The sequence below is a fragment of the Schistocerca gregaria genome, chromosome 1 (assembly GCF_023897955.1).
Source record: "Schistocerca gregaria isolate iqSchGreg1 chromosome 1, iqSchGreg1.2, whole genome shotgun sequence".
NCBI lineage: Eukaryota > Metazoa > Arthropoda > Insecta > Orthoptera > Acrididae > Schistocerca > Schistocerca gregaria.
Genome location: NC_064920.1, coordinates 374,923,919 through 374,943,047, shown reverse-complemented (window position 1 = coordinate 374,943,047; position 19,129 = coordinate 374,923,919). Strand labels below are relative to the sequence as shown.

General features: G+C 40.5%; 1 protein-coding gene across 2 annotated transcripts in view; it reads left to right on the top strand.

Annotated features, from left to right (window-relative positions):
• LOC126347270 (E3 ubiquitin-protein ligase sina-like) overlaps positions 1-19,129 on the top strand; it is a 50,916-nt gene that overhangs the window by 20,709 nt on the left and 11,078 nt on the right. For both annotated transcript variants that reach the window (XM_050002257.1, XM_050002256.1), the window contains exons 3-5: positions 7,109-7,315; positions 8,444-8,680; positions 9,047-9,219. In XM_050002257.1, the coding sequence (XP_049858214.1) occupies positions 7,124-7,315; positions 8,444-8,680; positions 9,047-9,219 (602 nt within the window). In that variant the 5' untranslated portion in view covers positions 7,109-7,123. The remainder of the gene's footprint in view (positions 1-7,108; positions 7,316-8,443; positions 8,681-9,046; positions 9,220-19,129) is intronic.

Below are 19,129 nucleotides of genomic sequence, written 5' to 3'. Positions count from 1 at the left end.
CATTCTTGGAACCCACCGTGCACAAACTTTTGAGTACCCCAATTGTTTAATAATCGTGATCACACTGCCTTTACTAAGAGAAATAATGCGACACACTTCATCTGCAGTCACCCGACGGTCACCACGAATGATGTCATCAACTTGCTGAATGTTGTGTGGAGTCACTGCACTCACCGGCCTGCCGCTCCGCTTTTCGTCAGTCAACGGTGTTTGCCCTTCAGCTTCCTTACAACGGCGAACCCATCGTCTAACAGTGCTGACATCCACTGTCACAACACCATACACCTTCTTCAGTCTTTCATGAATGCGTATGGGCGTTTCACCTTCTGCAATCAAGAATTCAATCACACAACGCTGTCTCAAACGAACATCGATGTCGGCCATCTTACAAACTTCTGCTGTGCTGCCACCTGTTGACACAGAAAGTTACTACTGCAGTGGATTGCAGAAGAAGGTTTGAGGAATGGCGCCAAATTCAAATTTTTCACTTAACTTAATTTTTTTAAGTAGAAAATAAATGGGAGGCATTACTTTTTGACCGACCCTCGTACATGTTACTCATGATTGTCAGTTGTGGGTATTTGCTAATGTAATGGTTGTATGGAGTTTTGATACTTATGATGAAGCCAATGGTTTGATATGGATAGTACTTTCGAAACTAGTTGCTGCAAACAATGATTATTTCTCGATGCAACTTCAACGATATTAAAAATATTAGTTTTAATAAATTAAGAAAGAAAAGGTTGCTGACCCATTTCTCCTGTATGCTGTGACTATGAGAAAGACTGAAGCTGGTACAACTTGTTATTAGAGGCATGTTATAGATAAAACTGACGCCCTCAGATGTTACACCCCTGTCCTGGTTAACAGCATATATGGCCATAAGTGGCCCGTTCGCGTCACTTCTAAGAAGGTGCAGATAGGGTGATGAGATGATGCACCAAGTTCTGTCCACAACATTATTTATCAGGACAGTGTGTGCATTTTAGCAGCAGCAGTGCTTCTCTTCGCCAGTCCTCACTTTTTCATTTTACTTTGAAAACCACTTTCTTCAGTTATCAATGTTGCACTTGACCAGACTTTTTTTAATTCTTTCTGTGGCAGCTACTTTTTTGCACATTGAATGTTGGTCTGCAACCGGATCATATGGAATCAAGATGTTACTATAGAATCTTATCTAAATAGTTTAGAATTGTTTCTTGATAAATATTAAGTTCATTTCAGATATCATGGCTGCTAATATGAGAACATTGCTCAAGTTTTGTCAATTTCATCGATGTTTTCAGTGCTTTGTGAAGAAGATTCAGGTACATCTCTGACATCAAAATTTCCAGGCAGTGGTGCTTTTTTTTTCCCCATATCATTTACTGGTACCGCTTGATGTTCAAAAACATCACAAGTTGTTTTTGGCATAGTAACCCATATTCATCACTTTTTGTATTGTTCTTCGGCATTTTCATTCAGGTTTGAGATATGTAACCTTCAATTGGCTACGTTGTGCTCAGTAACGCCAGATTGGAATAATATTTTGAGAGATATGCAATTGCAAAGCATTTTATTGCAGAGCATCAGGAAACCCTTTATGTCACATTTGTTTTTTTTATTATTTATTTATTTTTTATAGCAATAATACTTACACATGTAAATTCCTTCTTCTGCGCACGTATAAAAGCCTCTGTATATTGATTGCAAATTTTTTCTTTTTGAATGAAATTACACTTCAAAAATATTAAATATGTTTCTATCACTAAATTGTTATAAATGTGTCATGCTAAGCCAATTTCTAATGGTATGACTGATAAAACAAAAAGCTGTTGAATTTTACCTTATCCCTTATTGAAAAGGCTGACTTAAGGCTGGTGGTGGAGTAATTCCTTTGAAGAGTTTGTGGTTTAATTTCCCCTCAAACCTGAGCTTGTGCTCCATATCTAATGACAGTTTTGTCTTCCACACCAGTAGACGAGCAGCAGTGTCTGATGGTGTTGTCCAGATCACTTGACATAATTGTAGAATTGTAATGGGGGACACCCGAGCTGCCATCAGTCGGTCTCTTGGTGAATACTGGCATCCGTTGGCTTGTCAGGATTTGTATAATCCTCCACCAACAAAGTTTAGTCTCTTTTGCTGGTGACAGTAGGGAACAAGTTGTCCAGATTCTATGTGCCCCGAGGTAGTGAAGTCCTTCAGTGCCTACAGGTGCATTGATCCTGTCTGAGACATGGCTGCCTGTGTCAGGAACCATGCCTCTGTCACAGGATACAATAGTTTTGGTAATGAAGAGGGGACTGTCAGTTGGGGAGGCAACTTCAGTATAGCCGGTTATGTTAGTACTTGTAAGTGCCATATTTCATTGCCCTCGTTTATATGAGGTGAACTTATAGGGTGGAGAAAAACAGTCTGATAATAAGGTCAAAGTATTGTAGAGGACATTGAATCAAGCACAATTTTTCAAGTAACTTAGGTCATACACTGTTGTGAAGCTGTTGTTTGTAACAGCCAGTCAGTAGCAAACATACAGAACTTTGGTAATGGACCATGTGCGAGACTATGACTATCATTTATGACATGCCAGGTATTTTGAGAGAAAAGTTATAACTATTTTTTTCAATGTTGTCAACCTTATAGGTTAGAATTTTGAGCATTTGCTCTTAAAAATGTGATTTGAGAAAAAAAAATGTTTAAAATTTATTTTCTGTTTTCTTTTTTACTGATTAGCTGTTAATATTATAAAAGTTCATTTTCCCAGTGCATTAGTAAAAATTAAAATATGTGGCCATTGCATTTTGTTAATAACATTGGCACCTCATGGCACCATGTTGACTGTATTACTGCAGCGCTGTTTCTGTAGTACAGCTTATTATCTTAGTAGATCAGTGACATTTCAGTATCTTTAGCATAGTTGATTTTATAGTCTAGCTTTTGACAGTAAACATCACATCAAACTTGTGGTTAGGGTACCCAATCATGGAAAAGAATTTAAAGCTTGGTCAGCTCTGACTATTTAACTGAAATCGTTAATTAGTATGGTTCTCTTTAGCATAAGGTACTAGCTAAGTGTAATTAGTTCAAAAGCACACCCTTCTGTGCACTCATTGTGTAGGTATTATCATTTTATGGCCACAGCAGTATATTTCCAACCTGTGGTTATTTGGAAAATCTTCCTCAATTTGATCCTGTTGCTTTTACTGAGATTTATCTTTGAAAAATAGTTACCACTCATTGATTTATACTGTGGAATGAGACTCTACAGTAGACTGGTGTTTATTGTGGTCTCAAAATTGCCACGTTGTAGCAAATGAGCCATTGGATTTTTTTCCTACAACAAACAGTGAGGATTTGCACGAATAAAGTGTTCAGCCTCTCAAGTATGTTCTGTGTTTCTAAACGGTCATGTTTCTGTTTGAGATCACTTTTAGTATTGAGAGAGATGGAAAAAAAATTAAAAAGAACTGGAGCATTACTGCAGATTTGAATATTGACATCTGCCTAGAAGTTGATTCACACCTGTGACCTGGTGGGAGAAAAAAAGCTGAGAATTATTTAAACGAATTGTCTAAGACTGGAAAGGGAACCCTACATGAGATCAAATTTACAATACATTTTCCAGATCTGAAAAACTGAAAGGGTTGGAAGTGTGATATGAAAATATAAGTAGGATGAAGTAAAGGGATGGTTAAAACAAACAGCTTGTGATAAACCTATTGTTACATAGTCTGTAGGAATCTTTCCTTAATGGGAACTTTTTTACCTGCAGAGATTAGCCCATGATGGCCCAGGTACAGCAGCGGCACCACTAAGGTAGAACAGGATTCAGATCAACCACCTTTCAACCATCTAATTTCCAAACTGTTATTTTATTTGCCTACAAATTTCAGTGATTTGCTACGCCATCTTCAGGCCCCCTAACAGACGTGCAGGAAGATTCGAACCTTAGTTCTGGTCAAAATTGGGCCCAGCATTCAAGTACTGGTGATACAGTGATCATTTCAATCATCATCTGCTGAGATTGAAATGTGTTTGATTTGACATCCTATACTGAACAGCTGAGTCCTGCATCCACCTCTGAAAAGTTGGACATACAGTGACTAACATAGTATGTTGATTAATCAATGAAATTTGGAGTTGTGCCCTTATTTACTTGAAAGTAGACTTCACATTTTGTAAAGCAGAGCATTATGAAAACTTTACAAAGCTTATTAGAATCAGAAATTTAAAAAAATCAGCCTTCAGTTGCAAGGTAAAATTTTATTAGTTTACCTAGGTTTCGATACTAATAATGGTATCTTCTTCAGAACCTATAAATTAACCCATATGCACGTATGTTACACATTGAAATATATCATCAGTCTAATGATTTCATTATAAAAAAACATGGTATTTACAAAAATTAAATTATTTTGAGGGCCAAATGTCGGCCATGTCACAGAATAAAATTAAAACAGAATAAAGATGCATAGCTATAAGATTATGTCTGTCAAAACTAAAAACATTAAGACAAACTTAGACGGAGCTACACCAGCCAAGAATAAGAGTCACATGTAAGCAACAAGGAAACTAGGCATCACGAGCAATTCCTCGGTGAGGCTTGGCCAGCAGCCAAGCACATGTGCAAGCACAAGTGCTAGAGACAAGCTGTCTCAAAATTACTTAGAGCAAACGTAAATTGTAAACCAATTGTGACGGGAAGCAGTCCTACAAATGGAAAAACCTATCTATTGGTACAGTATATTAAAAAGTTTACCTGGGAACTAACTACAAAGTCAGGCAGGGCATGAAAATTTACATTCAAATATTATACTAAGAGGTGTTGACAGATGTGAAAATTACCGAACTATCAGTTTAATAAGTCGCAGCTGCAAAATACTAACGCGAATTCTTTACAGACGAATGGAAAAACTAGTAGAAGCTGACCTCGGGAAAGATCAGTTTGGATTCCGTAGAAATATTGGAACACGTGAGGCAATACTGACCCTATGCCTTATCTTAGAAGCTAGATTAAGGAAGGGCAAACCTACGTTTCTAGCATTTGTAGACTTAGAGAAAGCTTTTGACAATGTTGACTGAAATACTCTCTTTCAAATTCTGAAGGCTGCAGGGGTAAAATACAGGGAGCGAAAGGCTATTTACAATTTGTACAGAAATCAGATGGCAGTTATTAGAGTCGAGGGACATGAAAGGGAGGCAGTGGTTGGGAAGGGAGTGAGACAGGGTTGTAGTCTCTCCCCGATGTTATTCAATCTGTATATTGAGCAAGCAGTGAAGGAAACAAAAGAAAAATTCGGAGTAGGTATTAAAATCCATGGAGAAGAAATAAAAACTTTGAGGTTCGCCGATTACATCATAATTCTGTCAGAGACAGCAAAGGACTTGGAAGAGCAGTTGAACGGAATGGATAGTGTCTTGAAAGGAGGATATAAGATGAATATCAACAAAAGCAAAACGAGGGTAATGGAATGTAGTCAAATTAAGTCGGGTGATGCTGAGAGAATTAGATTAGGAAATGAGACACTTAAAGTAGTAAAGGAGTTTTGCTATTTTTGGAGCAAAATAACTCATGATGGTCGAAGTAAAGAGGATATAAAATGTAGACTGGCAATGGCAAGGAAAGCGTTTCTGAAGAAGAGAAGTTTGTTAACATCGAGTATAGATTTAAGTGTCAGGAAGTCATCTCTGAAAGTATTTGTATGGAGTGTAGCCATGTATGGAAGCGAAACATGGACGATAAATAGTTTGGACAAGAAGAGAATAGAAGCTTTCGAAATGTGGTGCTACAGAAGAATGCTGAAGATTAGATGGGTAGATCACATAACTCATGAGGAAGTATTGAATCGGATTGGGGAGAAGAGAAGTTTGTGGCACAACTTGACCAGAAGAAGGCATCAGTTGGTAGGACATGTTCTGAGGCATCAAGGGATCACCAATTTAGTATTGGAGGGCAGCGTGGAGGGTAAAAATCGTAGAGGGAGACCAAGAGATGAATACACTAACCAGATTCAGAAGGATGTAGGTTGCAGTAGGTACTGGGAGATGAAGAAGCTTGCACAGGATAGAGTAGCATGGAGAGCTGCATCAAACCAGTCTCAGGACTGAAGACCACAACAACAACACTAAGAGGGTGAAGACTCACTACAGTAACTAATAAATTAGTATGGGAAACACAAGCATGCAAAGCATAAAATAGCTTGAACATAAAACAGGCAAATTAAGAAACACCTTAGCGACTAGATGTCAGTACCAGTATAATACAAAATACATAGACACACAGTGTTCAAACACACTGTAATAAATGGTCAAACCAGACAGGAAACAGCATCAGGCATTCGAAACAAACCTTGGGTCAACTCCACTGGAGTAAAGGTTGAAATAATTTCTATTTTTTAGTTGCAGCTGATCATTAAGTAACTTTGCTCTATCAATAATTAGATGTTTAAATTCTTGCAATTCTTCAAGTGTGTCTAATTTACTGCCTTTGACTTCATTATGCAAAAGTTCTGCATCTTTTAGAGGCTTCGGGGGCATGGGCCTTTTGGACAAGATGTTCAGCAAATGTAGATCCTCGTGTTCCAGCACCGCTTGTAGTCAGCAGATGCTCTTTAAACCTAACAGACAGGGCCTTTCCTGTCTGGCCAATGTAATAACAGGAACATTCAGCACAAGTGATATTATTGGCTTTGAAACCTAGGTAAACTAATAAAATTTTACCTTGCAACTGAAGGCAGATTTTTTTTAAATTTCTGAACAATTCACAGTTGCTGAAGAGTTGCACTATGTTAAAGATTTGCTTATTACAATTGGTGTGTGATATCTCAGGTTTTCTCAATGTGATTGATTACTGGTGTGCTTTCTGGTGAAGAGTGGAATTTTTTGTTTCGTTTTATTCACAGTATTTTGACACCCAACCCAGCTGCCTTCTTATGATGCAATGGGCTGCAAATGTAATGTAGAGCAATTTTCCCCCTGTGTTTAATGCCTATTTTTTGCATTAATCTTGTGAGGTGCTACTTGTAAATGTGCCATATTCCATGGATTAGAATTTTCACATTTCACCAACTATTGTAAAATTAGCAGACCTTACCAGGTTTTAATTATGCTCTTCTTTTGTCAACAGAATATCTCTTCAAGCATGTCTTCGTTATCTGTTGAAGATATCAAAACGACGGGGACAAGTTTGTCCCCAGAGGATGAGGTCATGAAGGAACTGGAGTGTCCAGTATGCCTTGATTTCATGTATGAGAATATACGTATGTGTGAAGCTGGACACAACATTTGTTTTGGATGTTCTGACAAGCTAAACATATGTCCTCTTTGTAGAAAGGTATGTTAACATTCAGTGTATTCACATCTCACTCATTTATTTGATTTTTTTTAATAACTTATTGATGGTGCATATATTTATTAAAACATATTAAAACAAAGATTCCAAGACTTACCAAGCGGGAAAGTGCCGGTAGACAGGCACAATAAAATAACACACAAACACACACACAAAATTTCTAGCTTTCGCAACCAACGGTTGCTTCTTCAGGAAAGAGGGAAGGAGAGGGAAAGACGAAAGGATGTGGGTTTTAAGGGAGAGGGTAAGGAGTCACTCCAATCCCGGGAGTGGAAAGACTTACCGTAGGGGGAAAAAAGGACAGGTGTACACTCTCTCTCGCGCGCGCCACACACACACACACACACACACACACACACACACACACACACACACACACACACACACAAGCAGACATATAGACTGATGGTATGGATAGTAGGTGCCACATCACCAAATAGACCATTTTTATTTGTTTTCATAAACTTTGTCAATTTGTTAATAAGACAGAGATTTGTCTATGGTATTGTAAAAGCATTGGGTATAGTGATACACCACCATACAGCATTTATAGCCTTCAGCATGCTGTGTTGGCATCTTTCCCAGCAGTTGTATAATTTTTCCATTCAGTATTATGTTTCCAGAATGTTGTGTTTGTTTTGTTATTGGAAATTAAGTAATAATATTATTTAAAATTTGTGGCTTATTTTTTCTGTTTGAAAGAAGTTCTCTTCTCCTCAGCATATACATTTTAATTGCAAACTATAATTTGAACTTATACATTTTACATATCTTTGCAGAGTTTTTTAAGTAGTTGAAGAAAACTGTCTGAACAGTGAATGGGAGGTTTTAGTTGTTTCCCACACAGATGCCTTGCCCTTGTGTACCAATAACTCATAGACTGATGGTATGGATAGTAGGTGCCACATCACCAAATAGACCATTTGTATTTGTTTTCGTAAACTTTGTCAATTTGTTAATAAGACAGAGATTTGTCTGTGGTATTGTAAAAGCATTGGGTATAGCGCTCCATCAGCTGTGTTATTTTCTGCTGAATTATTTTGTATGTGCTCTCATTAAAAATATGTTTGACAGAAATTCTGTAGTTGCACAAAAATTATTTTATTACAGAATATGCTTGTAGGGACGCGAAATAGAGCACTGGAGAAAATGGCATCACGGATGACTTTCCCATGTCGATACCACACTGCAGGATGCTCTGAAAGCTATCCTGCAACTCTGTTAAGTCAGCATTTGCTGGTGTGCCCTCGTCGCCCGTACTCTTGTGCAGTAGATGCTGCTAATTGTAATTGGAAAGGTCAACTGCATCAGATGGTTTCACATTTACAAGAGGAACACCATGAGCAGGTTAGCCACTGATATCTTATTAGACTTCATCCAGTTAGTAGTTATTGAACTGACTCCATGGCTCACACAAGTGATGTTTGTTTTGATGTGGAAAGTGTCATTTTTTCAAAGCTAGCTCTCTCTCTCTCTCTCTCTCTCTCTCTCTCTCTCTCTCTCTCTCTCTCTCTCTCTCTCTCTCACACACACACACACACACACACACACACACACACACTTGATATGTGATCCACAAATATGGTCTGAGTCGTACTGATGCTACTAAAAACACTGAGACCCTGTCATGCCTACAGGCAGTAATTTAATATTCACCATTCTGTATTTTGATGATAAAATGCTTTTGTAATGACCTTAAAATGCTATTTTCAGCTCTGGGCAGAACAGAGTGTGACATTTGTGTACACAAAATTTGATGGTACAAATATGGATGTGCTGCATGTGCTGGGAGGAGAAATGTTCCTTATCCATCGTCGTATTGATACAACCAAACAATTGTTTTATGCAACAGTCCAGTATTTGGGTCGAGAAGAAAATGCAAAGCAGTAAGTTGTATTTTTCTTTCTACTCCACCTCCTTCTCCTCCTCATCATCATCCTCCCATGTTGTATGTGGAATTACTCTAAGTAACTGCATTCTAGTTTTGTATTAATATTCATTTTTAGCATTGTTCCATTGAAAATGTCGTGTATCGTTACTTCACTGAAGTGGACTGGCAAGTTTAGTTTTGACACCACATTGGTGATGCGTTTGTAAGACAGGTGTAATAAATAACTTTTTTTAAACCCATCAGTACCCTAAATTTTTAAAGCTTTGATGTGTACATTATTTCCAAATTCAAGTTTTGAAGTGTTTCGATGCTGAGTTTGGTAATCAGAAGTCCTGGTATAATGTGAATAATTTAATGGTAAAGATAACTATCAGACAAACAGTAGAGGCATTGGGTAGTCAAAGGCACATAGACAAGACTGAAAACTTTGCTAGCTTTTGGGTGAATACTTTCTTGAGCTAGTGCCTTTCACATTCAATAAATGCTGGGTGCGCCCCCCTAATACTTCATGAGTAGGCCTCATGGTTCCATGCCCTAGTATACATCTTTATGTACACTGTAATTAAATATTCTCTGGAAACGGCTCTGAGCACTATGGGACTTAAAAATATTCTCTGGTAAAATTAAAAATCTACTTCACACTCCACATTTTACACTTCCTTCTTAATACTTCATCCCATACCCTAGAGTCCTCCTTTACTCAACAACTTCTAACCATGCCTATATACTCTGTTCAGTACATTTTACTCAAGCTGTAAGAGTCCCACTATCATCCTACAATTCAAATTCATCAGAATATTTGTTAGACTGATCTGTCTGGCTTGTGTTCTCTTTCCTTACTCACACTTCCTACTTACAGTGTGTTAACTGTAAGACGGCAGAGTTGTGCGGGGAGAGGAGAAAGCAAGCATTGGCTGGCGAGGGGATGGGAGAGGAGCCGTTTGGGGGGGGGGGGGGGGGGGGGACAAGGCATGCCTACCAGTTGCAGTGCTGGCACTACAAATTGCGTGTCATGCTTACACGAAAGCAGACGAAAGACTTGTAAGTAAAACTTGCTTTAAATGTTATTCGTAAAAGAAACTGAAATCGTCATATATATATATATATATATATATATATATATATATATATATATATATATATATATATATATATATATATATATATATGATGATGTAAATAAAATAGAAAGAAACTTCCACATGGGAAAAATATATTAAAAACAAAGATTCCAAGACTTACCAAGCGGGAAAGCGCCGGCAGACAGGCACATGAACAAAACACACAAACACACACACAGAATTACGAGCTTTCGCAACTGGCAGTTGCTTCGTCAGGAAAGAGGGAAGGAGAGGGAAAAATGAAAGGATGTGGGTTTTAAGGCAGAGGGTAAGGAGTCATTCCAATCCCGGGAGCGGAAAGACTTCCCTTAGGGGAAAAAAAGGACAGGTGTACACTCGCACACACACACACACACACACACATATCCATCCGGTGTATGTGCGGATGGATATGTGTGTGTGTGTGTGCGAGTGTACACCTGTCCTTTTTTTCCCCTAAGGGAAGTCTTTCCGCTCCCGGGATTGGAATGACTCCTTACCCTCTGCCTTAAAACCCACATCCTTTCATTTTTCCCTCTCCTTCCCTCTTTCCTGACGAAGCAACTGCCAGTTGCGAAAGCTCGTAATTCTGTGTGTGTGTTTGTGTGTTTTGTTCATGTGCCTGTCTGCCGGCGCTTTCCCGCTTGGTAAGTCTTGGAATCTTTGTTTTATATATATTTGTCTACTATGCACTCACAAACCATTAATCCAATTGCAATGAAACTTTGGTGAGTTGTTCTCCAAAAGCCCGAAAAGAGTAATGGACAATGTTTCAACAGTTGTGTCACAGTAGCATGCATAGTGCAATTGATTAGGTAAAGGCTTGTCATGCAGTGGACCCAGGTTCAATTCCCACTGCTTGAAATATTATTTTTTTAATTAATTAATTTATTTATTTATTTTTTTTTGGGGGGGGGGGGGGGGGGCCATACAGTATAACGTAACAGTAAATCTCTCTCTCTCTCTCTCTCTCTCTCTCTCTCTCTCTCTCTCTCTCTATATATATATATATATATATATATATATATATATATATATATAATTGCGATGAAATTTTGGTGATTTTTTTCTACATACGCCCACGAAGGTTCCTAGCCCGGGGTGGGGGGAAGGACACATTCTTGAGGAGATATGATGTCATAAAAAATGAGATGCCACCGAGGGAAAATACCCACATTTATGCATCCACTATTTGAGAATGAGAGTACTTAGTGACTAGCAACAAACGTTACATACAATTTCAAACCTTATGAAAATTTTTCTCTCTGACACCCTCCACAAAATAATGAAAGGAAAAAAGGTTGTCGCTTACTACATTTTCTCAGTACATACCATAAATCTGCCCAGTACGCATGACGTTTTAGTGTATTATTTCGTTACTATTAATTCTAATCGCGTCATATTTTGCATACAGTATCCACATATATCAGTAAATGTGCTGGCAAATTTATGTCTCTTTGTGACATATAATTCAGGAGATATGACGTGGTAAACATCAATATGCGTGAAAAAGTGCCGCATCAGGCATGACGTTTTGTTCTATTATTTCTTCCCTACTAACACTGTTCGCAACACATTTCGCAAACGTGTAAAAAAAGTATATAAAACCATGGGCGTATTCCTAAAAAATGTTGTGCCAAAATTTTAAATCAGTCGGTCAACAACTTTCCGAGATTTCTTCCGTTGCGAAGCACGGGCGTACAGCTAGTGTTTAATAAACATCTTAACTGCAGCAATAAAGTACGCTTATCGCTAGGAAAGGAAACAGTCTGAAATAGAACTAAAATTTACACTGCAATGAATGGCAGATTGTTTTTGGTGTTTATTCGAGATGTCATACTTTTGTAAAAACATTTAAAGCCATGTGGTCCACCGCTTTCACTGTCACTATGTTCCGTTTCTGTGTTTGATTAAAATAGAACAGAAATACAATTTACAACAAAGTAATAGGAGATTGTTTTTGTTATTTATTCAAGTTGTGATCTTTTGTAAAAACATTTCACGCCATGTGATCAATCGCTTTCACTGTCACTGTCTTCTGTTTGTGTGTCTGAGTCTTCCTCATTTACATCTGATGTGGCTGTGTTAATGATAATTTCGTCCACAGCAATTTCGACGACACCATCATGTGCCCAACATTCTTCTTCTGTTTCTTTAACTTTCTTGCAATATCCCTTCCAATCATTGGCAGTAACCAACCGGAAAGCTACATCCACAAGATTCAGCATGTTTGTAGCAGCGAACTCCCCTGATATGTTGTGCTCCCTAACATGCCTTTTTATCTTTGCCCATGCTAATTCTATTGCGTTTAAGTCGCATTTGTAAAAGGTGGTGAGCGAACGACCTGGTGGCCTTTGCTTTCAGCCAACAGCTTTACAGCAAAAGACTTCTCAGCTGGCTTATTCGCTGGTACTTTTGCATACAGCTCGTTCTCCCTCATACTCTCGTCACAGGGGATATTTCTGCGTTGCAGCCAGTTCAGCATTCGCACTTTCGTGTGAAACTTTGTTGGAGTTCTATCTGTTTGCCTGTTATGGTAAGGAGCCTTATCCATAACAATTACTGAATTAGGCGAGAGATTTGGCAGTACCTTCTCTCCGAACCACTTCTCAAAGTTTGCCGAATTCATCTGACTGTGATAATCGCCCTTTGTCGACTTTGCCCAGAACATAAGTTGCCCTTCCTTGACGAACCCATTCTTGGATCCGACACTTGCAACTATCAATTTTCTCGATGAGCTCCCCCATGCAGTGACACCAACAACACTGTCATCACATAAGTCACTCTTCCTCTGCCAACATAACGTTACGTTGTTATCGATCCACGATTCATCGAGATAAAATATTTCTCTGCCTGCTTCCCTGAAGTCCTTCATGTCAACAATGAAACGATATCGCCAATGCACAATGTCTGGACGTCCTAACAACACATTCCTCTTGTTTTCCACCTTATGCCATATGAATCCCATAGTCAAAAGTACTTTTCTCAGCGAGATAATACTCCACTTCCAGCCTATTTTGTCGTGCAAAACTGGAAGCAGTGTTCGCAGGCTCGGCACAATCTTCCGCACTGAATAAAATTCCGCTGTTGTGTCACGAATGACACGCTGGTTGAAATCATCAATCATTACTTCAGTTTTTCCACGTCTTTTCCTAAGTTAAAAGAGAGAGAAAGATTTATAAGAAAATGCCTTCTGCACTGCATGTATTTTTTTGAATTTGGAAATGTACTGTAATATGAATGTGTTTCGAAATGATACAGTAACCAGTGGTGTTTCCTTGCGAAGCAATACGATTGCACGGAAAAATGAAATATAAGGTAATTCGGACAAAACAGGGGGCTCCTTCAAAGTGATCGCGAACAAAATATCTGAAATGGAAACTCACCTTTTCTTGCCAGGCATTTGTGGTGATACGCCAGGATGGTTCTTGGAAAACTGTTTGAATCTTCCAATGCTACGCATGCTTTGTCCTTTGTATGTAGCAGCTTTCACTGAAGATATGTAAATGGGGTGAAGCAGTTCTTTCTGCTCCCTTTCCCTTTCGCAACATTCAGTCACATGCAATATAATTTTGTGAGCATCGCTACGTAATACTGGTTTCCTTCTAACCGTAGGCCTACCGATAGGGGTTGTTGGTGACTCCCGAGATGAGCCAACAACGGCCTCTTCACTCATTTTGATACTGTTTAGCACAACTGCACAATAAAAACACGCAGTACAGCGCAAAATAGTAACAAAGCAGACGACAGTGGCTACCTTGTACAACGCAGTCAGCTACATAATGTTGGCAGCAGTCGAAACTGCCTGCCCACCGAAGCCTCCCGACGTTTACCAACTTCTACCAATTCAGGATTAGGAAAAGGTCTGCCATCTAAAAGTTTACTCACTGTAGGTATACTCGATGTAAAATTAGCATAGTTCTTCTATACCTATGCACATAGGCGATATGGAATGATCATTGTTCTTATATATATATATATATATATATATATATATATATATATATATATATATATATATATATATATATATTAAAAATAAAGATTCCAAGACTTACCAAGCGGGAAAGCGCCGGCAGACAGGCACATGAACAAAACACACAAACACACACACAGAATTACAAGCTTTCGCAACTGGCAGTTGCTTCGTCAGGAAGGAAGGAAGGAGAGGGAAAAATGAAAGGGTGTGGGTTTTAAGGGAGAGGGTAAGGAGTCATTCCAATCCCGGGAGCGGAAAGACTTCCCTTAGGGGAAAAAAAGGACAGGTGTACACTCGCGCACACACACACACACACACATATCCATCCGCACATACACAGACACAAGCAGACATATTTAAAGGCAAAGAGTTAAGGGCAGAGATGTCAGTCGAGGCGGAAGTACAGAGGCAAAGAAGTTGTTGAAAGACAGGTGAGGTATGAGCGGCGGCAACTTGAAATTAGCGGAGGTTGAGGCCTGGCGGATATCGAGAAGAGAGGATATACTGAAGGGCGAGTTCCCATCTCCGGAGTTCGGATAGGTAGGTGTTGGTGGGAAGTATCCAGATAACTCGGACGGTGTAACACTGTGCCAAGATGTGCTGGCCGTGCATCAAGGCATGTTTAGCCACAGGGTGATCCTCATTACCAACAAACACTGTCTGCCTGTGTCCATTCATGCGAATGGACAGTTTGTTGCTGGTCATTCCCACATCGAAAGCATCACAGTGCAGGCAGGTCAGTTGGTAAATCACGTGGGTGCTTTCACATGTGGCTCTCCCTTTGATTGTGTACACCTTCCGGGTTACAGGACTGGAGTAGGTGGTGGTGGGAGGGTGCATAGGACAGGTTTTACACCGGGGGCGGTTGCAAGGGTAGGAGCCAGAGGGTAGGGGAGGTGGTTTGGGGATTTCATAGGGATGAACCAAGAGGTTACGAAGGTTAGGTGGACGGCGGAAAGACACTCTTGGTGGAGTGGGGAGGATTTCATGAAGGATGGATCTCATTTCGGGGCAGGATTTTAGGAAGTCGTATCCCTGCTGGAGAGCCACATTCAAGGTCTGATCCAGTCCTGGGAAGTATTCTGTTACAAGTGGGGCACTTTTGGGGTTCTTCTGTGAGAGGTTCTGGGTTTGAGGGGATGAGGAAGTGGCTCTGGTTATCTGCTTCTGTACCAGGTTGGGAGGGTAGTTGCGGGATGCGAAAGCTGTTTTCAGGTTGTTGGTGTAATGGTCGAGGGATTCAGGACTGGAGCAGATTCGTTTGCCACGAAGGCCTAGGCTGTAGGGAAGGGACCGTTTGATATGGAATGGGTGGCAGCTGTCATAATGGAGGTACTGTTGCTTGTTGGTGGGTTTGATGTGGACGGATGTGTGCAGCTGGCCATTGGACAGATGGAGGTCAACATCTAGGAAAGTGGCATGGGATTTGGAGTAGGACCAGGTGAATCTGATGGAACCAAAGGAGTTGAGGTTGGAGAGGAAATTCTGGAGTTGTTCTTCACTGTGAGTCCAGATCATGAAGATGTCATCAATAAATCTGTACCAAACTTTGGGTTGGCAGGCTTGGGTAACCAAGAAGGCTTCCTCTAAGCGACCCATAAATAGGTTGGCATACGAGGGGGCCATCCTGGTACCCATCGCTGTTCCCTTTAATTGTTGGTATGTCTGGCCTTCAAAAGTGAAGAAGTTGTGGGTCAGGATGAAGCTGGCTAAGGTGACGAGGAAAGAGGTTTTAGGTAGGGTGGCAGGTGATCGGCGTGAAAGGAAGTGCTCCATTGCAGCGAGGCCCTGGACGTGCGGGATATTTGTGTATAGGGAAGTGGCATCAATGGTTACCAGGATGGTTTCTGGGGGTAACAGACTGGGTACGGATTCCAGGCGTTCGAGAAAGTGGTTGGTATCTTTGATGAAGGATGGGAGACTGCATGTAATGGGTTGAAGGTGTTGATCTACGAAGGCAGAGATGCGTTCTGTGGGGGCTTGGTAACCAGCTACAATGGGGCGGCCAGGATGTTTGGGTTTGTGAATTTTAGGAAGTAGGTAGAAGGTAGGAGTGCGAGGTGACGGTGGGGTGAGGAGTTTGATGGAGTCAGGTGAAAGGTTTTGTAGGGGGCCTAAGGTTCTGAGGATTCCTTGAAGCTCCGCCTGGACATCAGGAATGGGATTACTTCGGCAAACTTTGTATGTAGAGTTGTCTGAAAGCTGACGCAGTCCCTCAGCCACATACTCCCAACGATCAAGTACCACAGTCGTGGAACCCTTGTCAGCCGGAAGAATGATGATGGATCGGTCAGCTTTCAGATCATGGATAGCCTGGGATTCGGCTGTGGTGATGTTGGGAGTAGGATTAAGGTTTTTCAAGAAAGATTGAGAGGCAAGGCTGGAAGTGAGAAATTCCTGGAAGGTTTGGAGAGGGTGATTAATGGCCAGCTGCACACATCCGTCCACATCAAACCCACCAACAAGCAACAGTACCTCCATTATGACAGCTGCCACCCATTCCATATCAAACGGTCCCTTCCCTACAGCCTAGGCCTTCGTGGCAAACGAATCTGCTCCAGTCCTGAATCCCTCGACCATTACACCAACAACCTGAAAACAGCTTTCGCATCCCGCAACTACCCTCCCAACCTGGTACAGAAGCAGATAACCAGAGCCACTTCCTCATCCCCTCAAACCCAGAACCTCTCACAGAAGAACCCCAAAAGTGCCCCACTTGTAACAGAATACTTCCCAGGACTGGATCAGACCTTGAATGTGGCTCTCCAGCAGGGATACGACTTCCTAAAATCCTGCCCCGAAATGAGATCCATCCTTCATGAAATCCTCCCCACTCCACCAAGAGTGTCTTTCCGCCGTCCACCTAACCTTCGTAACCTCTTGGTTCATCCCTATGAAATCCCCAAACCACCTCCCCTACCCTCTGGCTCCTACCCTTGCAACCGCCCCCGGTGTAAAACCTGTCCTATGCACCCTCCCACCACCACCTACTCCAGTCCTGTAACCCGGAAGGTGTACACAATCAAAGGGAGAGCCACATGTGAAAGCACCCACGTGATTTACCAACTGACCTGCCTGCACTGTGATGCTTTCGATGTGGGAATGACCAGCAACAAACTGTCCATTCGCATGAATGGACACAGGCAGACAGTGTTTGTTGGTAATGAGGATCACCCTGTGGCTAAACATGCCTTGATGCACGGCCAGCACATCTTGGCACAGTGTTACACCGTCCGAGTTATCTGGATACTTCCCACCAACACCTACCTATCCGAACTCCGGAGATGGGAACTCGCCCTTCAGTATATCCTCTCTTCTCGATATCCGCCAGGCCTCAACCTCCGCTAATTTCAAGTTGCCGCCGCTCATACCTCACCTGTCTTTCAACAACTTCTTTGCCTCTGTACTTCCGCCTCGACTGACATCTCTGCCCTTAACTCTTTGCCTTTAAATATGTCTGCTTGTGTCTGTGTATGTGCGGATGGATATGTGTGTGTGTGTGTGTGTGCGCGAGTGTACACCTGTCCTTTTTTTCCCCTAAGGGAAGTCTTTCCGCTCCCGGGATTGGAATGACTCCTTACCCTCTCCCTTAAAACCCACACCCTTTCATTTTTCCCTCTCCTTCCTTCCTTCCTGACGAAGCAACTGCCAGTTGCGAAAGCTTGTAATTCTGTTTGTGTGTTTTGTTCATGTGCCTGGTGCCTGTCTGCCGGCGCTTTCCCGCTTGGTAAGTCTTGGAATCTTTATTTTTAATATATTTTTCCCATGTGGAAGTTTCTTTCTGTTTTATATATATATATATATATATATATATATATATATATATATATGTGTGTGTGTGCTGCAAAACGGTCACAATAAACAACAATGGTGCATATTTCACGATGTACACACCTCTTCCCCCAAAATACTTGGCAGTTTTAAATCTCTCCTTTCATTGTTTGCGTCTTTGTGTTCTGTTGTGTGTATGCTTAAGTGTGTCTGTGTATCCTGATTCTTCGGCCTACTTATATGAAATAATTTGAAGGTTATTGGAAACCATGAGAAATAAGGACTTCAGCAATAGAAGTATATGAATATGTAAAGAGGGAAAGATAGACAGGTACTCAAATGAGAAGTAAGAAAGGAAAAAGTAGAAATGGTTGCTAAGATTGAAGAAGAGAACGAGATGGGCCCAAAGACAGGAAACCATTCCCATCCCCCTTCCCCAGGATCCCTACCTTGCTGGTACTTGAGTGAGAAGCTGGAGGTGGTATGGTGTTAAATCATCTCCTACAGAACTGACATTCTCACCTTCACACTTGAGGTCCCCGAAGAAAAATCTTAGCAACACATATGGAATGGCAAATGGTGAAGAATCAGTCACACTTCTCTGTGAGGGTTGTCTGGAAGGTGTGATGTGTGTTTGGTGTTAGTTATGATTTATCTGTTGTTGTAAATCATCCTATTACTTACACTACCCTCCCCTTTCAAAATTGATACAAACCCTCCCATCTACATCACATTTCATAAAAGGTATAAAATATTCTATACTAAATAGAAAATTATACACTATGCTAAATAGTTGTCTAGTCATTAAGCTTACACTATATTTCTATACACACATAAAAGATTATGTTCAGTTTGTGTCATCTAGATATCATTCTGTTTGAATAGTACCATCATATTATGTTTTCCACTAATACTATATACATTCATTGCATTTCGTGTTTAGAGATCACTGTTTATCCGTGATTCTCTTAAGTCTGTTATCTTTTAGTCATTATAGTTTCCTAGGTACTAACAATACAGGATAGTTTAAGAATTCAAGAGAAGATTACAGAATA